Below are 16,962 nucleotides of genomic sequence, written 5' to 3'. Positions count from 1 at the left end.
GGTAAATCACTTAGACCACATTTTCAAAAGAAGTCAGGGGCAGATTTTTCAGAGCTCAATTCTCTGCTTAGTCATGCAACTCTTTTCAGAAGTGTTCAACACCCAGGAACTCCCATGTTCACACCCACAACCAAAAGAGGCTGGTTTCAGAAGGGCTTATTGAAAATCTGCTCCAAACGTACTAAAAAGTCTGCCCTCCACCTCTGTGCACCAGTTATCTTCCCTGCTTACAGCCCGTGGCTAGCAGGGATACTGATCCCCTGTATCCCTGCAAACTACTCTGCAAGAGATGGTTTAGAAATACCCTCTCTGAGAAGGGAGGCCAGAGACAGTCTCTCTTTTCCTGTGTGTCTACAGGGGTTCTTGGAGAAAGTCAGATATGTTGCTTGGTCTCAGGCAGACCAGCAGCCCCTTCTTTTGGGCAAAAAGAATGGTCTTTTGTGTTCCCCTCTGCAGGGCTGCACAATCAACCCTCTTCCTCTCCCTGGGGGGGTTTGGGCAAAGGGCCATGAATTTGGTTTCTGGCCAAAGGAAGTTTTGAGTTGTTTGGGGAGGCTGAGGTGGGAGAAGGTTAGTGCTCAAATACGACTCTCCTCCCTCCACAGGCGAGTCTGCTGTGGGTTTTCACAAGCAGAGAAAGCAATAGGACTTTGTAGACTAGGTATCCCTGCTAGACTGCAGGGTTTTTTGAGGGAGGGTGGGCAGGTGGGGGGGAAAGAACAGTCTTTTACATCTTTCTTTGCTAGTCTGTCATCGTCTCCCTCAGCACCATCCAGCACCCCAGATTTCAATCATCCAGCCAGCTAAGGAGGGCTGGATATGTTTCCCATAGTGATTTATGGGGCTGCTTGGATCGCTGAGAGTGAAGGAAAAGTGGTCCAGACTTCCTGGGTTCAAGAGCATCAACACAAACGCAACAGGTAAGCTGGGATCCCCCTCATCAGGCAAAGCAGGGCTCTCGTCCCATGGGGACATACAGAGGCAGCGTGAAAGTATAAAGCCAGCCATACTCCGCGCACACCTTCCAGGTCCTGCCTCCTAAAGCACTGGGCTTCTGGAGCCGTGCCAGACCCGGGCCGCGGTCTGACATAGCTCCTTTTTGTCTCAGAGACACCACAGACTGCAACTACTGCGTACAATGAATCCCTTTGCTGTGACTCTTTACAGGGGCTTGCTAAAATCTGTTTTGAGAACAGTCCTGTTCCAATAGCAAACAAAGATCAGCGTGACCTCTCCTTATCGCTCAGCCTTTCCTGTGTGGAATTCGCTGTGGTCTGTGCCCCGGCGATTATTGCATCACTTCTCTTTATTTGTAACCTTTGGCACACGACAATCTTATCTCGCTGCCGCTGACTGCGCTGCAAAAGATGTGCAGCAACGTTGCTAGCCCAGGCCATCCTCAAACGCTGGAATAAGCCAAGCAAATGAGGAGGTCAGCAAATGAATAGCCAAGAGGCTCTGCAAGCACTGACAGGTAGAAAGAAATCACACTTCTTCACTACCCTGGAAGAATAGGAGGCCTGCGTTTCCTCCTGCTGCACTCACCAATCACAATGAGTGTGTAGTTCACATTCATGCTGCCGAAGCCGTTGGTGGCCTTGCAGATGTATGTCCCCGCGTCATCACTTTCCACCTCCTTGATCTTCAACCCTTGTTGCAGGACTCGGAACCGCGTCCAGCCGCTGTGGATCGTCCGCCCATCCTTCATCCACATAGTGAGAGGGGGTGGGTCACCTTCCACCGGGCACAGGAGCTTGATGGTTCTGCCTAATCGTACTGATTGCCGATGGATCACCTTATCAGCAATTCTGGGGGGACCTGCAGGAGGGAAGTGAAGAAAAATATTTGTTATGCTTTTATTTGCATTGTAGCAGCATCTGCAGACCCCCACAACCTTGATATGATTACTGCTCGACTCTACCCAACTGTGCTAACCAGCTGATGGAAATTTGCTCTAGTGCTCTCTTCTTTCTTCCACACCTCCCCTTGTGTCACAGTGAATCAGCTCCCAGATAGCCAGACTTCTGGTTGTTTTAAACCTAACAAATCCTGAAGCCAAAATTAGTTACAGCATTGGTACTTAAAACAGGGAGTTATAATCCTTTCATGTTTATATGTATAAGCAATTCTCTTTAATAGTCACCAGATGGGCTTTATCAGGACAAGGAATCGTAAGAGTAGAGCAGAGTGGTTCTTGGACACAAAGAATTTGCTGGGTAGCATTTACATGGCCAAAAGGCACAGGATAGCCTGACACGTTAGCACTGCACACAACCAAATGGAGGAATTTGCAAGATATTTTCCTAAATCGCCTCAACCTTCCCCTGACAAGTTTGCTGTTCTGACCTGACTGCCGAATTGTGTGCTGCTTGTACAAGGTGATAATTTCCCGCAAAACAAGGTGTCCTGGAGTGCCGGAAAATGAACATACTGTGCTGTGTGATAATGATAAATGCTAGGACAGGCTAACCAGTTGGAAAAAAAATGATAAGGACTCCCACACTGCGAACCTTCCCCCAAATACAAAGCTGAAATCAAACCAGGACTTCCTCTAGGATTCTGTTATGTTCAGGTCTCTTTTCTGTTCCCACTCATTGAATGTGTGTGACATTTATGTAATGGATTGATTGATGAAGTTAGGGTATCCCTTATCGTGGTAAAAAGCAAGGCTCTTCCCAGAATACTTCAAAAACAAGCAAGATCATTAGTATCCTGTTCTTGAATAATGCCAAACCTGCTTTAATTAGGTCAGCTGGTACTGCAGTCCTTCAAAGCCACTGGGCTCCCATGGAATTTAATGCAGCTCAAAACCAGTGCCCAGCATCCTCAGGGGCAGACCTTTTCTGGTGTAGGTTGTTACAACGTAAGACCTGCCATTTACTGGGTCAGACCATAGGTCCACCTTGCCCAGTATCCCGTGTCACACATGGATGCTGAAAGGACGAGTGAACTGGGTATGACCAGGAGTTTTTCCACTATGCCTCTCACTTGCAGCCTCTAGCATTTAAGGTCTAGGAAGTGCTGATTTAGAGGCTGCACCCCTAACTCTCTTGCTCAATAGCTACTGATGCACCTTTCCTCCAGAACTGTGTCCAAAACCATTTTGTATCTGACTAAACTGTCAGCTTCCACAACACCTTGAAGCAATGAGTTCTACATTTTAATTATAAACTGTGTGAAAAATAACTTTCTTTTGTTAGTTTTAAACTAATGACCTACCATTTTCAGTTTGTGACCCCTGATTCTTGCATTGTGAGAACTTGTTGGCTAGTAAGAACTTCCTTATAAGCCATCCCTGTAACTTCAGCGAGGTTGTTAGCATGAATGAACACCACCATGACTAAGGGAGTTCATGCAACCAGCTCATCGATGACTAAGGGCCGGATTCTCTCTCCCTTACTCATGCTGAACTGCACCCGGGAAATCCCAATGACGTCAACAGGATTGTGGGTGGGTGAAGGTGCTGTTCAGAGTGAGTAACACTGCCAGAAGCTGGCCCTTAAATAATTAGTTTAATCAAATGCCCAATTAAGGCAACAGTCCCATATCAGCCTCCGGAGCTTGACAGATATGAGCTCTACTGAACGGTGAAGAGTGTGCAAGTCCCCTAGGTACAGCTATCCTGGAGCCAGTCCAGGCAATGAGAGTCACAGCACACCATAGATAGCATCTGCTGCAGGCACACATGTGACAGGAGCGGTCTCTTCAACAAGACTGCTATTCCAGACTCCAGGAGAAATATCACGGTATCACAAGAGGGGCTGCCGAGCTAGGACTGTAAGCTTTGCAATGAAGCTCTTCTTGGGAGCTCTCTGGTCAGATTTGCAAAGTAAAAAGGATTTGGACGGTTTGTGGAAGTATCAAGGACTTATCAGAATTCTGTGCCTTTGGGGGATTCATCCATCACCAGGAAATTATGAGCAGAGGACAAAGACCTCCCCCACAAATTCAGCTGAGCTTATGGTTGCAGAGCAGGACCTATTCCACAAGCAGAGGAAGCAAAATACAGAGAGATTTGCACGCTAGCAGAAATCTTTTATCAACCACCTCTAATTTGCAGTCAGATTCTGCCAGGCTTATTCCAACCAAGTCAAACATTTAAGAATGGCCGTCTGGCACAATCCATTGCATAGCACGGTACAGCAGAGCGAGGAGGGATGGGAAAAACAGGCTTATAATTAGGAGGAGTGTGTGCCGTAGGGCAATGGGGGACACTGGCGGAGGACTGCCCTCCTCCCAACTTGGAAACCCAGTTGTGTCGTCTTCAAAAACCTTTTCCTTCCGACATTCGAGGCGACTCCTGACAAATTTTTAGACTAGCAATCAGATAGTTTCCCCGTGGCATCATGCGAGTCACTGCCGGCAGATTGCCTGAGCTGTTCTCCTGCTGGCAGCGGGTCGCCCCCGGCCTCAGCACGTGGGTAGGGTAGCGACAGGCTTGGCCCTCTTGACTGCCATTTTCCTTCAATTGACCTTTCATCCCGAGGAATTCTTGGATCGCTCCCCTGTCATAAGATCCCCATGCAGACCTTTGCGTGGTCTGAAAAAAAGCGAGTGTTTCAGAGAGCCTGCTTAGAAAAGAAAATGGCCGCATCGCCCTTTTATCTTACCCCCACGTTCTCATTTGCCCTTCAAGAGCCTCCGCCCCTACATCCCCCGTGCTAGGATGAGAGAGAAAAAAATCCCCGGTCTCTCTGCTGCCACGCGTTTCCCTGGGGGCAGCCGCACGTACTTCTCAGTGGGAAGCAATTCCGGGGGATGGATGTAGGCAACGCAAGCTAAAACCATGTCCCCGATTGCTGGCCGTGATAAATATCCCCATTTTATTACCTATCATCATTATTATTAATAACTCCCTACGTAAGCAGCACTCTCTCTCTGGAATCAATCCCTCCACATACGCCAGAAGCTTCAGAGGCCCTGGCAAGCCCATGGCTGTCATCATGCTACAGAGAGCTGGACCTCCTCCTATAGATGGTTACGGCAGAGTCACATGTTGGTGTCCTGTCATGGGCCTCTGCATCTCTTTTTAATGTGCAGGAATCTCCTGGGTCTTATTTCACTACATATTTGCCAAAGCCCTGCTTTGGGACTGCAATGGTGACGGATGAATGCTTTTCAAGTTAAGATAGGCTTTGGCACACCTCGCAGTTCTGTTTGTCCTTTGGCATTTTGGGGGAGGCAACTGGGAGGGGCAAACATATTTTGCAGAGAGACCACCCAGAACCTCCCACGTGCCCTGAGTGCCAGCGACACAGATCTTGTGGAGCTGGGCAGCTCATATCATACTACTGTTGGGATCTCACATCACCCAGCTAGACATGAAACCCCTGGATATTTAAAAAGCCCATAGCGCTTCATGTGTGGCTTGAGTTTAGCCAAGTCCCACTTCTCTCTGACAGCTCCAGTGCAAATGCAGCCCCATCTTCTATTATATAAGCCATCAGCAAAACCCTTCTGAAAGGCTTGTACCGTTGACACGAGCAAATGCTGCAATGGCTGCTTTAACCCTCCACTCCTCCAATGCTTCAGCACTTGACCTCGTCAGGTATTTGAGAGGATTATCAGCCAGAGACAGACAGGCACAGTGATACAGATAATTATTTTGTCATCCTCAAGAGCTACATACTGGGAGTCCAATCCAGCAAGGCACTGAGTGCTTTTGAAAAGTGCCGGTCACCTTGAAGTCAAGGGAGTTCAGCGCCTGCAGAACTGGCCCCTACAAGCACCTTGCTGACACGAGTGCTGCCCTCTGCAGATCCCGCATGGCTGGGACAACCGTCAGGAATCGCTGCATCTCTCTGATTCTCCAAGTCCACGCCATTCTTTGTAAAGGGCCCCACACCTGGGTAAGGGTGATGGGTGCCCGAGGGCACATCACACCAGTTCTCTCCTCTCTTGTTCCCTCTTCACTCTCTGTTCCCACTCTCTTTTCTTTCTCATACGTATCCCTGCCTCTCTCCTTTCTCCATCTCGCTGGAAGGCTCGGTGTTTCCCAAGGTACGGGAGTGTGCGGGAGCAGTCGGGCTGCGCGTGGCAGAGAAGCAGAGCAGAGAAACTGAGCCTACACCCCTGTAAACATGACCTGTGCCTTAACGACTGCAGGGAGAGTCCTCTAGCCTTAGCTCAGTCCTCTTGTCTTAGCTCAGCACGCCTTTTTGGGAGGCATGCCACACATTAGCTCTGCACCCTCCCTGAGCAGTGCCACTCTGATCCCCTTTCCCTGCCCAATCTGCTGCTCTGCTTTCTGCTCCCAGCCCTGTGTTCCCCAACCAATCTGCTGCTCTGCTTTCTGCTCCCCAGCCTTGTGTTCCCCAACCAATCTGCTGCTCTGCTTTCTGTTTCCTGCTCTGTGCTTCCTGACCAAGCTTCTGTTCTGCTTTCTGCTCCCAGCCTTATTTGCCACTGTACTGCCTGTCCCCTTCCCAGTCTGCAACATGTCAAACATAGGGGCTGCCTGTGCCACATTTGTGGCACCTGTACTGCAGGTTGGCCACCCCTGCTTTAGCTCGCTGTTAACATATCCACAGGCACAGAGGGACAGAAGCGGCCTGCCAGGCAATAACAGTTTGAGACCTACTCTCAGTGGAGACACACGTGTGAAAGCCTGTCACAGCCCTGAGAGCCAAAGACCCCCAGCAGACTTTCTGGTGGACCCTGACCCCCCAGCGTGGAGCCAGGAGGTAAGTGGGGACTGCGGCAGGAGGATGCAGCAGCAGCAGAGCGGCAGCTGAGCAGAGCTGAGGAGGGTAACGCCCCGTTCCTACTTAGCCCAGCCCTCAGGGAGCTGCACAACCAGAGCGCACAATCAGAGTGCGCAATCAGGAACACTTCAGGGCCCTGCACGTGAGTTAGCATGGGAGTTAGTGCAGAAGGACGCATAGAAACGGCATGAGGATCTGGGCAACAAGCCTGAGAAGTCAGGTACTCAGTAGTAGCACAGTCTATACCGTACAATGGTGAGGGCACATCGTACCCCAAAGATTCCCACCTCTCCCCCTCCACCCAGACAGAGCCCATGGGTCCAACCTCCACCCAGATGGAGCCTGTGGCTCCAGGCTGGGAGAGCTGCCTGTCACAGCTGCCAGCAACTGGGAATGGGAGCAAGGGCACCCCCATTTGTGGGTATGCTCCCTAGTGAGGTCTCTGGAGTGCCAGGGGAGGGTATTCCAGGCAGAGGTGAGCAAGCTTTGCACCGTCAGGGCCCAGGAGCAGGAGATCAACAACTGCTACCAGGCTCTTCATCAGAAGAATGAGGAGGGAAGCCCTGCAGCATGAAGAAGGACAATAAAGAGACCGACCCGGAATCCCATCCAGGGGTTGCTTGGAAGATGGTTGTCTTGGGTCCCACGGCACGCAGCGCCAGAGTCACTCCTCCCCTGGAACTGCACAACAGGTATGCACTTCTCACAGCACCAGCACTTGTCAGCAGAAGCACCGGGTACTCTGGAGGAAGGAAAGCAGCCAGCTACCATCCCAAAGAAGAGATGCAGGATGGTCATGGTGGGAGACTCCCTCCTGAGGGAGGAATCTGCTGCCCCAACCTCCTAGTCCATGAGAACTGCTGCCTCCCAGGGGCTCCTATCTGGGATGTGGCTGAAAGGATTCCTAAACTTGTTCTGCCCTCGAACCACTACTCCTGCTCCTCATCCATGTGGGCACTAATGACATGGCCAGGAACAATCTTGTCTGGGTCATGAGTGACTACAGGGCTCTCGGGGGCTGGGCTCAAGGGGCTGGGGCAGAGATAGTTTTCTCCTCGGTCCTCCTGGTTACAGGTCACGGGTACAGGAGAGACAGATGCATAGAAGAAGTGAACAGAAGACTCCGGCACTGGTGCTATTGCGAGGGCTTCGGCTTCTTTGACCACAGCAAACACTTCAGAGACTGTGGCCTGTTGGGAAGGGATCGCATCCACTCCACACAGAAGGGGAAGGAGCTTTTCTTGGCTAGAATTGTGGACCTCCTGGATAAGGCTTTAAACTGACATCGCCAGGAGATGGGCAGACTACTACTAGGACAAGTTCAAGAAATGGCAACCCTGGAGCCAGCAAACCAGGGAACAATAGGAAGCATATTCTGACACCAGCCAAAGGATAGGTTTTTTCTGCAGCACACCAGGAAGCCTAGGGCCTCCAATGGCAGGCTTGGTTGCCTGTACACAAATGCCAGGAGCATGGGGAACAAGCAGGAGGAACTGGCCCTCCTGCTAACCAACAAGCAATACCATTTCATAGGGATTACAGAAACTTGGTGGAACTCCACCTATGATTGGACCACAGGTATAGAGGGCTACACCTTGCATAGGAGGGATCACGTTAGGAAGAAAGGTGGACGAGTTGCTCTCTACATGAAGGAACAGCACACCTCCCTAGAAGCAGAGATTGGCAATAAAGAAGGGTGACTTGAGACCCTCTGAGTCAAGATACAGGGAGAACATGGGGAAGGGGATTTGACTGTAGGAATTTACTAGAGACCTCCAAACCAAGAGAAAAAGCTCAACCAGGAATTCTCTAGAAAACTGGCAGAGGCTGCACGCTCTCAGAGCATGGCCATCATGGGTGACTTCAACTATCCAGACATCTCATAGGATGAGTACTCAGCAAGATCTGATCACTCACAAAGCTTCCTCACTTGCACTGAAGAGCTCTATCTGACTCAAGAAGTCTACAGGCCGACCGGGGTAAGGCACTCCTAGACTTGGTTCTGGCCAAAGAGGAAAATCTAGCGAGCAACCTGAGGATCAAAGGGAAACTAGGTGACAGTGACTATGAAATGATCACTCTCTCCATCCACCATAAGGCAGGGAAATCAGTCAAGAGGGTGGAAATCTTTGGTTTTAAGAAAGCTGACTTCCACAAGCTTAGGACATTAGTTGGCAAAGCCCTGCAGGACCATGGTCTGATGGGGAAGGGAGTACAATAAGAGTGGTTGTTCCTCAAGGAAGTGATCATGAAATCAAAAAGGAAGTCCATTCCCCAGGGGAAGACAAGAAACAATGGGCACAAACTGATTGAAGATTGCTTCAGATGGGGCATAAGGAAAAAACTTCTTTACAATTTGAGTGCCAAGGTCTGAAACAGACTGCCCCCGGAGGTGGTAGTCACCTACCCTGGCACCCAAAAAGTGTCTTGACGCCCACCTTGCTGGGGTCATCTGACCCCAGCAACCTTTTCCTGCCCATGTGCAGAGGGCCTGGACCCGATGATCTTGTAAAGATTGAACCAATAAGCAAACAGACAGACATTCACTTTTGATTCAGGAAATACAGCCACATGCCTGCAGTGGCTCAGGCCAGAAGCTGGGGGGCACTAAAGCACAGCTCTCTGGCACATAGCCAGCATGGACTGTGTGTTCACTTCCTCTTCCTGCTGCCCTCGAGGTCTCTGGGATTTGCAGTCCAGACTCACAACAGCAGGACTCTGCGGGGTTCCTCATCACTTCCTCTTTCTGCTTCCAGGTGCCTCTGGAATTTGTAGTCCAGTCACAGCCAGCACTGAGTAAGCAGGGCAGCTCAGTACTCAGGGGAAGGGAAATTTAACCTCCCTCCCTGGCCCCAGACCGCAGCAGGGATTTGTCTGGGGGAAGGGTCAGTGAGCCAGCCAGTGAGGCCAGTGAGCCAACCCTCACTGCTCCAGCTAGGGAGCAGATGGATGGCGTAAGCCCTACCCTCTGGAGCAGACAACATAGGCCAGCCCAGGGCTGAAAAGCATGCTGGGAAGCTGGGAGTCTGTGATTTAACTTGAATTAGAAAGGGGTCTGGGACAGAAGTTACATAAACCAGTTTGACCTAAATCAGTTAAGTCTGATACTACAATTCAACCAGGTTTATCTTAAATTAGTTTCAGCCATTTTGAAACTGACTTGTGCCCACTGAGCTTCTATTCTGTTTCCAGTTTCTGATCACTTAAACCAGTTTATGTGTAGCTTCTGTCCCTAGTCCTGGTAACAAGAGAGAATACTAAGAAAGGCTGAGACCTCCAAGCAAGGTAACTACTCCACTACAGTTTCTGTGACACAAACCAGCTGACCTAGACTTTGATACTGCCCCATGGCTTCTGCCATTTTCACCCTCATTCTTCCCCATCCCAGATATCAACAGTTTCCATTAAGCAAACATTAGTGGCTATTGTTCCATTCTAGGAAATACCCTCGTGATATGCCATGTTAGGGACAGTGGGGTTGAGTCTGCAGATTCACTCAGAAACTTTAAGGACAGATAGAACCATTATCATCAACTAGTCTGATTTCTTCTCCAACACAAACCATAGAACTATATCCCATGACCTCTGTGTTGAGTCCAGTAATGCGAGAGAGTCGTTTCCTTAAAATTTTATGTTTGTGCTGACCCAGGAGCTGGTTTCACTAAAACACCCCTGGCTTTGACTTGTGAAAGGAACAGAGCCCTCTCCCTTTGTGCCATTGTTCTTTCTCCAAATACAAGCTAAATATGTTTCCCCCGTAACACGGAAACCATTTAGCTACTAGAAGGGACTATGCCGGGAGCTCCAAGATCCAAGTTGAAAGCAAACTTAAAATATAATTTAAACAATCCAGACCTCCCTAAATCCTCCACTTTCCCTGGAGTTATTTTGTTGCTCTTTGTTTGCCCACATGTATCTGCAAACAGTCCTAGAGAGAGGCCAACGTCTGTTGTTTAAGTTAACGTAAGCACAATGGAACATTAATGAGGAAAGGTTATTGCTTCACTTGTTTAAATATTTCAGCTCAAATATATGCAGACAAATGTGCTGATTTATTTGCCTCGTCTAGGAATACAAGCAACTGGAATCCCCATTCTGTTCCATTATATAAAAGACAGATCCTACACCTGTCTTACTGAACAGCTGGGCAATTTTCAATTTATATCCCACGATAGTACCCTCTACTATCCTATACCATAGAAAACGTTCCACTTGCTGCTCTGCTGATGACGTTGCTTCACAAGCATTCCACTGCTTTCCCCCCTTGAAACACAAAGCCCTTTTGCTTTCGTGAACAGCCATTTCCGGGAAGCAGCAAAAACAATTTCTAGAAGAGTATTTAAGACACGACGGTGCAATCCCCTAGAGCTTCCTGTCTCGCCGTCAAAGACACACACATATGCAATTATGTTTTCCTGGATCGAACTGCAGAGTTCATGCACTTGTTCAACTCATGTGTGTGTGCTAGACATGATTTACAGCTCTGCGTGAAAACCCTCCAGATATATGATGTTTTGATAGTGACTCGAACCTAGTGCGATAATTTAGTAACACCTAGAAGTGGAGACTAAGTGATTTCCCACTCCACATTCCTAACTTTACATGAACCCCTTTTTACTGCTAACCTGGGGAGGAGATACTGCTCCTACAATTGTTTGGGCTCAGTCTTGTTTTCTCTTGAACTGCACTGCATGCTTACTCAGACTTCACATATGGCGAACACACTAGTTCTGAACCATGTCCTAGGAGACCATTTGCCATGATACAGTTCAAAGTGAACTTTATTAACACATTAAACATAATTACAAAGAGGAAATTCCAAGGAAGGTCAACCAGCTTGGACAGTTTCTTGGAATGGAGAGTAATTTATAATATCCACATACTGTATTGTAAAGTTTATAAAGAAGTTAAATAAGTTTTAAGGGCCCCATGGGTTATGTATGTTTTATTATTTAATACCAACCACACTCAACTTTCCATGAAGATAAGATTTCTTTTGAAGTACTAGGTTGGCAAATTAGCAACGTTGTTTTACACAGGGAACCCAATAACCTGCACCATCAAAATTATAATAAAAAATGAACACTGGGGACCTGGATGGAAGGATCATCACAGGCTAGGGCAGTATGAGGCCTGCCAGTGAAAGCTACCAAGAAGTAAAACATTTTCACTGTTGGTACAAAATGGCAGAACTAGACAATTGCCAGTAACCAAGTACTTGGTTTGCACAAGTGCAGTTGCCTAATTCTGCACCGTGCAGTTCTGTCCACTTCTGTGTGTATGGGATATCCATCACTGAGCTCCTTGTAAAATTATTTTAAGTACAAATGGCCTATACTAGATCTGAATTTTCTCAACTCTCCTATGCTCCAGGAATGGCCAGGGTTGTCTGGAAGAAGGCAACATCATCTAAAGGCTGCTTCCTTTGTATACTTCATGGACTGTGAAAGTTTGGGGATTCCCCCCTGACAAAGCTGGATGCTCACTCATACTTGGGTGAGATACTGCCTCCTGCAAAAGGCCAACATGAGCCCCAGGTGCTACTCACACCCTCCACACACAAAATTTATCATTTGCACTGAAGTAGGGGCTCCAACAAGGGATCAGAGCCTCACTGTACTAGGCCTGGTACAATCTCATTAGAAAAGAATCGTTCCTTCTCCAAGGAGCTCACAATTTGCAAACAGGTGTATTTGCCTCGACTGTACATGGTCTTGCACTCGTTCTCTGCACAGTGGAGTTCTTCACCTATCCACAAGCACTTCTGTAAACCGCAGAGCGAGTTACATTTTTTCAGCCAAACAACTGGGTTTTGTGAAGATGTACATGTTCTTTTTGGGCTTTTTGGGGAGTTATGGTTAACTGTTAGAACAAGTTATCACAGGGCACAATAGATTCATTAGTGCTTAATTACTCAAATGGGGACATTTCTAAAAAAATATGAGTTAGCCAACAAAGTTATTGGCCTCAATTTTGGGGCAACTGAGGAAAATCCTTTTTTGGTACATGATGTAAAGAAGGTCAGACTGGATGATCTCATTCATTCCTTCTGGTCGATAAAAACTAGGGAGCCCCAGATAGCTTTGGACAAACGCACTTGTGTTTTTGACACAAAGTTGAACATCAGCAAGTTTTTGGACATCCAAACCTCAAATTTAAAAACAAAATCATCTGCTTGCCAGCCCTAGTGAAAAGTCTCATCAACTTTCTTAAGGCCACTGGAGTATTTTCATGGGCAAGTGCTACCCTGGGGTTAACCACTGAGCTATGGCAAGAGGACTTGGACTAATACAATTATTTTGCACATTCATTTTCATGTGGACATAACTTTTCCTCTTGCTCTCTCCCCCACCCTTGTAGTAGAACCTGTCTTTTAGATTAAATGGATATTTATTGATAGGAAAGAAGTACTTGCCATACTTTTACATGAGTAATAACTAGCCCCTTGGGTAATCCTGCCAGTAAGTTTTCTGTACCGGAGGTTCAAAAGTAAAGAAAAATAAAATATTTGGAAAAACATTCCATTTAATTTAGTGCCTTGTGTATATGTCGCACTGAGATTTAATAAGATAGTCACTGTGTTAAACAATTGGCACTTAATTATTGTGTGGTTTTATTGCAGTTCAGCAACAGTGGATGAGATGCATATCTTTTACATGGTTTGTAAATCCTTTTAGCATATGTTTTTAATAATCATTTGCTATTTATTTAACATGAAATTACTATCTTATTAAATTAAATGTGCACTGGCAACTCTCAGTTTCAAGTGTTGTTGGATATTCTTTTTCAGCAGCAAAAAATAGTAATGTTATCCCAGAGGTGGCAGACACAACAGGGAGTTAGGATTATCTCAAATTGCTTTTGAGGAAACAGGCTTCTCATGCTAGAATGCTTTCTCTTCTAATCGGAGAGGCAAAGATGTTATTTATTGATTCTCCAGACCCGTCAAGGGGCTCAGCCCCAGGCAAAACGAAAGTCTTCAAAATCGTTCTCCTCCAGAGCTAAAATGAGCCTGACAGTGCGTTTCAGGACAAGAGATGACTAGGAGTTCACTGTAGGTCAGACACTATGGTGACAAACACAAGTATCTTGTCTTACAGCTAAACTATCTAGCTCTGTCTAATATTCAAAAGGGCAAATTGTTTTGAATTTAAAAGTATTACTATTATATTTAGAAATGTAGTTGTAACAGTTTTAAAATGCCTGAGTGAGTGTTTGTTTAACCGCCTGGTTCCAGACAGGGCAAAACCTAGCTCAGTATTGCAAGAAACTCATCCTCCAACTTGGCCAAGACTGGAAGACTCAAAAATCTTGCTGAATAAACCCTCCAGAGATTTTTCAGCCCTACAGCCCAATCCTGCTACTATTACAGCAAATCAAACCACTCACGGACCAGCACCAGGCATGCTTTGTGCCAACCCAGGAGGTTTGCATACTCCCTGGAAGTTTTGGAAACGAATCCAGACAGTCAAGCCCGAATGGAAGCTTTTGAAGTTAATCTACCCCAAATTTCACATGAATGCTTCTGGCCACCATGGTGCCAACTGTTTCCCAGCCGTGCAAACTTTGTGCATCGAAACCACTCCCCATTCCACAACTCAGGCCTAGATAAATGAGGCCCCTTGCACAACACAGTTGAATTCATCTGCTCTGTACAAAGACTATAACAATATTCACCAGCTGCAATCATATTGCAAAACCCCAGGCTTTAAACTGAGGCATTTACTTCTGAGCCCTTCCAGTGAAATCCATTTTCTTGTTTCTCCCCCCTGCATTTGTGCCGTTCCCTGTTACCTAATCCTTTATTTGCCTGGCTCCTAGAAAATGTGATGCCCACGTTCATGTGTGGTGACATGGATTTCCCTTGAACTTTTAGATGTCAATGTTTAACCTGATTTAAGCACAGTACAAGGCTTAATAAGTAATTAGCCATTTCCCCTATAGACAGACATTGCAGGGTGAGCTGTACAAACAGGAAATTGTAAGTGTCATTGTTTATGTCTGCAGGGAAACAGAAACCACTATGGTTGACTCCGTGCCATATTCTTGAATGATGTGAGTTATATTTGTAAATAACTGGTTTCCCTTCGTGATATCCCACAAGCAGAGTGTTTTCCTATATATAAACACAGGCATCCTATTCATTTATATGATTTGATTTTCCTCGGTGTCTCTCTCGCTCAAAGAATGGATGGGATGGGACTGCAATCTCTTCACCAACCGTGATGCCCACTAGCCTGTCTCAAGGCTCACTGTAGTTAAGGTGCAATTATGATGGTAGTGGCTCCTCCAGCATGTGCCAAAGTGCCTACTAACTCGCGAGGGACAGCACCGGCACTGGGAAAATCACTGCAGTCCCCTAGAGAAAGCAGCTGCACTGAGATCAGAAGCGTCTGCATACAGCGTATAGTCAGTACACGTGCATAAGCCTGGTCACGAGAAAAAGACAGTAACAACTGCTAATTGGTGACAGCAGAGACACACATTGTGTGACTTAAGAGCTGGAGATACCTTAGGAAGTCGCTCTCAATGGATAAGCGCATCTACTGCACGCTGCATTAGTGAAGAGCACTGCTGGTTGCGAATTTTTCCATGAATTTGAATTAAATGAAATGTTTTCCATCAGAATCTACACATTTGTTAAGACCAAACCTGCCTGTGGGAACAGCTTAGTTTGGACAAATTATTTGTGTCTCGAAAAATCTTAGAGAAAAGTGGCAATCTGGACAAAAAGTCCTGTTCCAGCATTTTCCAAACCAGAAATTCCTCTCTTTTTTTCCTGTTTAAAATATCTATTCTTTTAAAAATCTAAGATAATGATAGTAAAACAAATTAAAAATACAATGGTCATCTATTTTGTTCTGATTTGCCAGTTCACAAAAGAGTAAGATGGGAGGAAGAAAGGTTTCATATTCTCGAAAACTGTCCGGGACAGGACGACCATTTCCTGGCCAACTTTAGTAGAGAGAAGTTACTGCGAGGTCACATCCAGGCTCACTTTGTGGCACTATAAAGCTCTGGAGATGATGCTATCAATCATCTTCCATAGTTCATCCAACCAAAACCACTGGTCTATGCTTGGTTTGCTAGGAATAAAGTACTCAGAATAAGTGGGACCGTGAAACTAAGCACACAAATGTGGTGTAGGGGCAGTATAAGAAGCTATACTGAACAAAACTGAATGGACCAGGCTCTTGTTTTCCAGAAAAGAGAGAAAATGCCTAGTTTATTCAAATAAAAATTGCACTTCACAATTATTCTGTGAGACCATAATTAAAATAGAAACAGTTCAAAGCTACTGCATACTGAAAAGGATGAAATCACTGATATTAGCCACTGAATAAATTCTTCCAATATCAACATCTGGATTTTCGCTAACCAGATGTTGAAGCAAAAACTGCCCATTACATGAACACACTCCTGGCAGGACTCAGGATTTCCTATCTCATTCTCTGATCCAGGACACCTTTGCACGTCAGGCTGTAACTGTCTGCTCCCACACTGCAAGCAGACTCAGGCCAGGGCAGTATTGAGAGGAAAGCAAATAAGATGTTTTTCTTCTGAATCCATATCAGTCCCGTTCCACAGCACGGTATTACAGATACCGCCCTTCATGGGAGGTACAGAAGTGAGCATTTGACCATTTCAAAGACGAAAACACTTTGGCTCCAGGCATCACAGTAGCGCCTGATACCCTGGACAAAACACAGTTAGGGTACAGGGAACACTCAATGCTAACTAAGTTAACTAGTGGTGGACATCTACAGTAGTTTAACATTTGCAATAAACATTTGCCACAGAGCAGAAGATGCACAGTAACTATATCCATCATTCTGGTCTTACCCCACAGTAAATGAAAGCTTAGCAGCTTACTCCTGAATGAAACAGAGCTTAGTTGCCTAATTTAGCTTTCACTTACAAAGGGGTAACAGTGGGCAGGGGATGAGCTGCTGCGTATTAAGTCTTCATCCTCTGTTAAGACCATAGGAAAGCAGGGCTGTAAAGGACTTCACAAAGGTCTGTATAACCTGCTCTTTAAAATTTCCAGGGATAGACATCCCACAACTTCTCTAGGCAGCCTTTGCCAATACTTGACCACCCTCCTAGTCAGAAAGTTCTTCCTAATGTCCAACCTAAATTTCCTCTGCTGCAGCTTGAGGCCATTGCTCTTAATCCTGTCCTCTACAACCAGAGACTCAGAGCTGTAGCCAGGCACGTTGGTGCCCTGTGCAGGTCATGTGCAGAGCAACCCCCCCCC

The 16,962-nt window shown here is 46.6% G+C and overlaps 1 protein-coding gene across 8 annotated transcripts in view; it reads right to left on the bottom strand.

Annotated features, from left to right (window-relative positions):
- The window catches only part of LOC102374831 (fibroblast growth factor receptor-like 1), a 240,714-nt gene that overhangs the window by 118,246 nt on the left and 105,506 nt on the right, over positions 1 to 16,962 (bottom strand). For all 8 annotated transcript variants that reach the window (XM_025210082.1, XM_025210084.1, XM_025210087.1 and 5 more), the window contains one exon: positions 1,546 to 1,818. In XM_025210082.1, the coding sequence (XP_025065867.1) occupies positions 1,546 to 1,818 (273 nt within the window). The remainder of the gene's footprint in view (positions 1 to 1,545; positions 1,819 to 16,962) is intronic.

This window comes from Alligator sinensis, unplaced genomic scaffold (genome assembly GCF_000455745.1).
Source record: "Alligator sinensis unplaced genomic scaffold, ASM45574v1 scaffold656_1, whole genome shotgun sequence".
NCBI classification, from domain to species: Eukaryota; Metazoa; Chordata; order Crocodylia; family Alligatoridae; genus Alligator; species Alligator sinensis.
This window is presented reverse-complemented; position numbering and strand designations above follow the sequence as displayed.